This window comes from Amblyraja radiata, chromosome 12 (assembly GCF_010909765.2).
Source record: "Amblyraja radiata isolate CabotCenter1 chromosome 12, sAmbRad1.1.pri, whole genome shotgun sequence".
Lineage (NCBI taxonomy): Eukaryota > Metazoa > Chordata > Chondrichthyes > Rajiformes > Rajidae > Amblyraja > Amblyraja radiata.
The window spans coordinates 51,782,659-51,790,281 of NC_045967.1; the positions used below are offsets into that span (position 1 = coordinate 51,782,659).

The window sequence follows — 7,623 nt, forward strand, 5'->3', positions numbered from 1 at the left end:
GCTGGTCGGTGTGGTCTCGGTGGGCCGAAGGGCCTGTTTCCGCGCTGTATCTCTAAACGAAACTAAGCAGGAAAAGAAGGTTTTGCATTAGACTACTTCTAATATTGTTTTTAAATTTAAGGCTATGTACTTTTTGCTTCTTTAAGAGAGGGAAAAGAATGCACAAGGAAGATCATAAAGGTGACTGTTGCCACATGCAGTGAAAGTTTTACAGGTCTCGTGTGAAGGCATCTTAATGTTATTGCAGTGTATTTCAGAACTCGTTGCTGCTGTTTGGGTTCTGACACTAAGTGGCTCCCTCTTGCAGAGATTGACTGAGCTACTTTCCGTTCTTCTGCACTATAAAGGATCCTCCGCACACTGCTAGGAAGCAGCCTAGCGTCACTTCACAACAGCTCGGGTTTCATCTGGCTGTGCGGTCAGATAGGAAACAACCAAGCCACTTTAAACAATGTTCCTCACCCTCCGTGTCACTTGCTTCGTGGTGGAGCTATGATGAAGAGCCCGAGAGACGGCGGAAAGACTGGGAAAGTTTCGCCAAGCGACAATCTCCCAGATCTGAGTTAGGACAGGACACAGCACCTGCCTCTTTGGATCGTTTTGAGTGCATTATCGGGATTGCACAGAACTTTTAAAAAAAAAAGATAGGAATATAACTTGCATTGTAATTAAGTGCAGGACAGGAATATCATCCTCAGCGGGTGCAAAAATGTACCCTGGATTGTTGACAACATTCTTTTGCCTTCTTGGGGGATTCCTTGTGATCGAAGGTAAGACAATACTGGATGATTACAGCTTTTATTAACTAGGCAATAACATTGTTCTCATATGTTTTTCTCAATCTTAGTGTTTTCACTGTAAGTTTTCAATAGCATGTCAACACCTCAGTGCGTCTCGCCTGAAGTGCTGAATGTTTTCGTAATATGTATTCAACTTAGTTTTCTTTCAGTGAGAACGACGTTTGCCAAATAGTGCCCCATTGATGTCATGAAGCATATTTTTGATAAAATGATAGTTCGATTTAAAATTCCTGTGCACTTTCTGACTTAATTTTATCAACCATCAGCCCAGTTCAGCTCGTTGCCAAAGAACTTTGTCAGTGTAAAAACCATTAACCCATTGTAAGTGTAAAGCCACTAATGTGGTTTGCAACACACACAAATGTTACAATTCGCTTGTCGGTACTTTGTGGTTCTGATGACTTTCTGCCCAGTTGCTTCTGAGGCAAGAAAGCTGTCGTTCCGTAAACAGATTTTCCTGAATCTCGAAAAAAAAACTATTAGAAGAAAAAATGTTAAGTCTGCTTGATTATCTTGACGCAATCATGAGGTGAAGGAACTGAGGCCATGTATGATTTAACAGCGGGTCCCTTTAAAGCAGTCTCTTCTCGTTATCAATTGTTTTGATTGTGTCAAATGATAGAGCAAGGCTATTTTCCCGCCTGTACGGAGTTTACATGTTCTCCCTGCGACCTGCCTGGGTTTTCTCCGGGTGCTCCGGTTTCCTCCACACTCCAAAGACCTGCAGGTATTTAGGTTAATTGGCTTCAGTAAAAGATGTAAATTGTCCCTAGTGTGTAGGATAGTGCTAACTTACGGGGTGATCGCTGGTTGGCACGGAATCGATGGGCCGATGGGTCTGTTTCCGCTCTGTATCTCTAAACCTAAAACTACAAACGTGAACGTTTTTTCTCGTTATCAAGTTTTTGGGGGGATTAAGTTAAGGGTGGCACGGTGGCGTAGCGGTAGAGCTACTACCTTACAGCGCCAGAGAGCCCGGTTCGATCCTGACTACAGGTGCTTGGCTATACGAAGTTTGTACATTCTCCCCGTGACCTGCGCGGGTTTTCTCTGAAAGCTCCGGTTTCCTCCCACGCTCCAAAGTTATCCAGGTTTGTAGGTTAAAATTGGCTTGGTATAAATGTAAAATGTGTGTGTAAGGTAGTGTTAATGTGCGGGGATCGCTGGTTGGCATGGACTCGGTGGGCCGAAGGGCCTGTTTCTGTGCTGTATCTCTAAACTAATCTAAATGAAATTGAGAGCAAGGTTATTTTTCCCTTCAAAACTACTTGTTTGGGAACTGCACTAATTCTGCTTGAAAGGAGAATTCAAACCCCATAACTTTTTACATAATTCAATTGGAAAGCAATTTGTTAAATTTTGGGGATAAAAATTTGGACATTAAATATGGATAAAACATGGAATGAAGGTTATGTCAGAACCTATTCCCATGGTGGAAATGTCAAAAAGTCCTCCAGCAATTCCTTACTGGATTTTATTTGGATTACTTGGTGGCTAATGAAGGGTTCGACTTATGCACCCTCACACACTGACAACATGTTTTCTGCATCAACTCCATCAAAGCCATCCATCATTTTAAAGATCTCTAATATAACGCCTCTGCTTTCTTTTCTCATCCTTGCCTGATATATTTGTGCCAGTGTATTTCTAATAGAATCCCTATAAATCGTCCCCACTGACTGCAAATCAATTGTATATGGTGAGCAGACTGTGCACTGTGCAGTAATCCAACCATGATCTACCCAAGGATCAAGACAGGTTCAGCATAATTGTCCTACTTTTCAGTTTTATCTTCCAAGAAGAAGCCGCAGTGTTTGGTTTGGTTCTTTTATAGCCTTGCTAACCTAGAGCATGGCTTTGTTACAATGCACCTTGTTCCTGTAATCAACCGATCCTGATATCTACCAAATTGTACCTGATACCTCTTTCCCTGTCAATGGTAACATTCTTGCACTCTTCCCTTCTCTCCTGTATCCACCTATCACTTTTTTCTCGTTTATGATACTGAGTACCATGTTTATATCGAAGATAGACATAAAAAGCTGGAGTAACTCAGAGGGACAGGCAGCATCTCTGGGGAGAAGGAATGGGTGACGTTTCGGGTCGAGACCCTTCTTCAGACCTTTCATTTTAAACTCCTTCGAGACCACTTACTTTTACTGTTATTATTTCTAAATGTTCTTCTATTCTCTCCTTTAGTAGAGATTACATTTTGTCCCCTACCACCAATGGTAGCTAACTGTCGCATGCAGAGAGAATGGAGCGGCTGGGCTTGTACTCTTTGGAGTTTAGAAGGATGAGGGGATCTTATTGAAACATATAAGATTATTAAGGGATTGGACACGCCAGAGGCAGGAAACATGTTCCCGATGTTGGGGGAGTCCAAAACCAGGGGCCACAGTTTAAGACTAAGGGGTAAGCCATTTAGAACGGAGACGAGGAAACACTTTTTCTCACAGAGAGTTGTGAGTCTGTGAAATTCTCTACCTCATTTTTTAAAAAATAATATATTTTTTAGAAGCAAACACATATTATAAACATTTCATGTATATCAGTCGTACATTATTAATATTATCAATTGTGGATTGATTCTGCTTCTAGTTTTTTTATAGATAGGAAGTAAGAAAGAAAGAGAAAAAAAAACAAATGTCAAGATAAAAAAATGAATGGAATGATTTACTAATAATACACCATTAGAAGGGGAAAAAAACAAAATTCTCTGCCTCAGAGGTTGGAGGCCGGTTCTCTGGATACTATCAAGAGAGAGCTAGATAGGGCTCTCAAGGATAGCAGAGTCAGGGGATATGGGGAGAAGGCAGGAACGGGGTACTGATTGGGGATGATCAGCCATGATCACATTGAATGGCGGTGCTGGCTCGAAGGGCCGAATGGCCGACTCCTGCACCTATTGTCTATTGTCTATAATTCCACATAAATATGTTTCCACTGTGCCTCGCTATGCATGAGGACAAACTAAACAAAACTAATCTTAAACAAACATATCACGTAAACTATAGGAACTTCAGATTTTGTTTATTTAAATAATCACCTTTATTTGGAATTCTCTTTGTCTTGTAACTCATTGTCTAGTTTCATCTTCCTGTTAAGTATCAATACAAAATAATAATTTAATATTCTGCCATTGGCTTGCCTGCCCCAATGGACCTTTACCTTTTTATTAATTTGTGTATAAACTATAGTAATATTTAGTTTGTGTTCCTTCATAACATAACCTGTAGTTCTCCTTTGTCAACTTTTGTTTTAATCTGAATTCCATGCTAATCCCTTAACTTTCTCTCACATCATTTACCACTCTTCATGCATAATACGTTTTTCCCTCCTTGATCTTGAGTATTTCCTTATGTTTTTCATTCAACCATGAGGCATTGTGACTGCTTAACCTGTTTGTTCCTTGCAATGGAAAACCTACTTTTCCTGTACTGCTAAAGGCCATCATTTAAATGTATTCCTTCTTCAGAAGAATCTCGACCCAAAACGTCACCCATTCCTTCTCTCCAGAGATGCTGCCTGTCCCGCTGAGTTACTCCAGCATATCGTGTCTATCTTCGGTTTAAACCAGCATGTGATGTTCTTACCTACACATTTAATGTGTTCCATTGTTTTGCATAATTTTCCGTTCTGACCTCATTTTATCTCCTGGTTTTCTATTAAGCCTGGCTAAATCTACTCTTCTCCCATCTATTAACCTACGATTCTTTGTAATACAGTATGGATACCCCACCATTGTTCCCCTACTCAATATTCATGTCACCACTTAAAGCTTTCACAAATTGCATAATGTTGATAAAATATATTTAAATAACTATCAATAACTATACACTGCAAGGGCCAGGTAAGATCATCTCTGACCCCTCTCACCCTGGCCACAAACTCTTTGATCACTTCCCCCTGGAAGGCAACTCCGGACTGTCAAAGCTGCCACAGCCAGACATAAAAACTGTTTTATCCACGAGCAGTGCTCTACTCAACAGCCAAAAATCTGTAGCCTCCCTTTGATCTGGTATTTTGTTGGTTCACATGCTTGATCAATGGTGTTTTATCATTAATGTTTTATTATTATTAATGCTTAGTGTTTTCTGAGTCATTCGTAACTGTCACTGTATAGAAACATAGAAACATAGAAAATAGGTGCAGGAGTAGGCCATTCGGCCCTTCGAGCCTACACTGCCATTCAATATGATCATGGCTGATCATCCGACTCAGTATCCCGTACCTGCCTTCCTCTCCATGCCCCCTGATCCCTTTAGCCCAAGGGCCACATCTAACTCCCTCTTAAATATAGCCAATGAACTGTGGCCTCAACTACCTTCTGTGGCAGAGAATTCCAGAGATTCACCACTCTCTGTGTGAAAAATGTTTTTCTCATCTCGGGCCTAAAAGATTCCCCCTTATCCTTAAACTGTGACCCCTTGTGGGCGGAGCACCAAGGCAATTCCTTGTATGTGAATACTTGGCCAATAAACTTACTTACTTAAAATATATTTCAATAACTATCGGTGGCGCCAAGAATCAATAACAAACAATGAAAATAACATCTACACTGCCTTTCTGGAATAAGATAATACAAATGTTGTTGGTCGGCAGCATATCCTTGCGAATAGGGTTAAGGTTTATTATTGTCATATTGTCATATGTTTAGTTTAGTTTAGTTTATTGTCACGTGAACCGAGGTACAGTGAAAAGCTTTTGTTGTGTGCTATCCAGTCAGCAGAAAGACAATACATGATTACAATCGAGCCATTTACAGTGTATAGATACATGATAAGGGAATAACGTTTAGTGCAAGGTAAAGCCAGCAAAGTCAGATTAAAGATAGTCCGAGGTGGGTAGTAGTTCACCACTGCTCTCCGGTTACGGGAGGATGATTCAGTTGCCTGATAACAGCTGGGAAGAAACTGTCCCCGATCCATGTATCGAGGTACAGTGAAAAGCATTGTTTGCATGCTATCCAAGCAAATCACAAACCATGACACACAAATACAATCAAGCCATATGCAACTACAATAGGTGGAGCAAAGGAAAAGATACAACTGTAACTTCACCAGAGACACAAGGGACTGTAGATGCTGGAATCGTAAGTAACTCAATGGGTCGGGCAGCATCCATGGGGGAATGGCCAAGCACCCCATATCCTGGTTCATGTTTCGGTTTATTATTGTCATGTGTACCAGCGTAAAGTGAAAAGCTTTGCTTTGCATGCTAATCCAAACAGATTAGATATACAATAGAATATGTACATAGAATAAAGTCAAACAAGCAAAATAGATAGAGCTAAGGGGAAGATACAGAGTGTAGAATATACTTCTCAGCATTGCAGTTTTAGTTTTTTTATAGAATACAGCACGGAACAGATCCTTTGGCCCGTTATCTTCTAATACTATCCCACACACACTTGGGACAATTAACAATTTTAGCAAAGCCAACAAACCTGCCCGTCTTGGAGTGTGGGAGGATTTGGAGCATCCGGGGAAAACCCACGCAGGTCAGGGGAGGCAGGTACAAACTCCGTACAAACGGCACCCGTGGTCGGGATCGATCCGTGGTCCCTGGCGCTGTGAGGTAAGCAACTCTACCACTGTGCCACCGTGTCCGCCCCACTGTTGCAGCAGCACAGTTGCATAGAGCTGTCTTCTTAGTCAGAGGGTGGTGAATCTGTGGAATTCCTTGCCCCAGAAGGCTGTGGAGGCCAAGTCAGTGGATATTTTTAAGGCGGGGATAGATAGATTTCTGGTTAGTACGGGTATCGGGGGTTGGGGGGGGGGGGAGGGGAGGCAGGAGAATGGAGAATGGAGCTAGGAAAGAGAGATAGATCAGCGATGGTTGAATGTGAAAGGCAGAGTAGACCTGATGGGCCGAATGTCCTAGATCTGCTCCTGTCACTCATGACCTTGTGACCTAATGAAATGTATCTTGTTCCCACTCCCCTTTCATTCTGACAACCTACTCTGCTGTAACCTGTGGCTCGGCAGGTTTAGACATCTCTGCAATACCTTGCCCAAATGTGTGCAATCTCAGGTATGACAGTTCAGACAACCAGAGCCGTGAGTTGTGTATCTAACCCCGTTGTGTATCTAGCCCCGTAGGTTAACACCGCTCAACTGGGTGAAGCATGTTTGGTTGTGGGGGAGGGGGGGGGGGGGGCAGTGTGAGAGGAGCGAGGATAACTCTCAGATGTTTAGGGAGGTGTCGACTATTTTTATTGTCTCTTCAGAATCTACCTCTGGCACAAATTATGCAGCAGTGGTCACCTAATGGAACATTAAACTGACAAATGCCAGAAATTCAGCTTCACGAGCTACTGACAGATTAGAATGGCTGCCATTAACTTACACACACACCTCCGTAAACGAACGTGGAGTGGATAGAACTGCTCTGATGAAAGAAGATCCTCATTAAAGATAGACACAAAATACTGGAGTTTAACTCAGCGGGACAGGCCTGCAGGACATCTCTGGACGGAAGGAACGGGTGATGTTTCGGGTCGAGCCCTGCTTAGACCTGCTCACCACCACTATCATTACCTGGGGACAATTGCGGGAAAACAACTTCAGATAAATTAAAACAAATAAATAGATTAAAAAATAAGCTATTTTTTTATGAAAGTTCAATAGATTTTACATATCAAATAATTCCATTGGATTCAAAATTGGACTGTGTCTGGGTTACAGATAAAGAGACTGAAAGAAAAAAACGACAACAAGTCAAGGTTTTATTTTTGGTTTCAAGTTTAGTTTCGAGAGATTCAGCATGAACAGACTCTCTGCCCCCCCCCCCCCCCCCCCCCCGAATCAACACTGACTAT

At 41.9% G+C, this 7,623-nt stretch overlaps 1 protein-coding gene across 2 annotated transcripts in view; it reads left to right on the forward strand.

Annotated features, from left to right (window-relative positions):
• Positions 1 to 360: 360 nt before the first annotated feature.
• LOC116979194 (vascular endothelial growth factor receptor kdr-like) overlaps positions 361 to 7,623 on the forward strand; it is a 163,978-nt gene continuing 156,715 nt past the window's right edge. For both annotated transcript variants that reach the window (XM_033030756.1, XM_033030757.1), the window contains exon 1: positions 361 to 770. In XM_033030756.1, the coding sequence (XP_032886647.1) occupies positions 710 to 770 (61 nt within the window). In that variant the 5' untranslated portion in view covers positions 361 to 709. The remainder of the gene's footprint in view (positions 771 to 7,623) is intronic.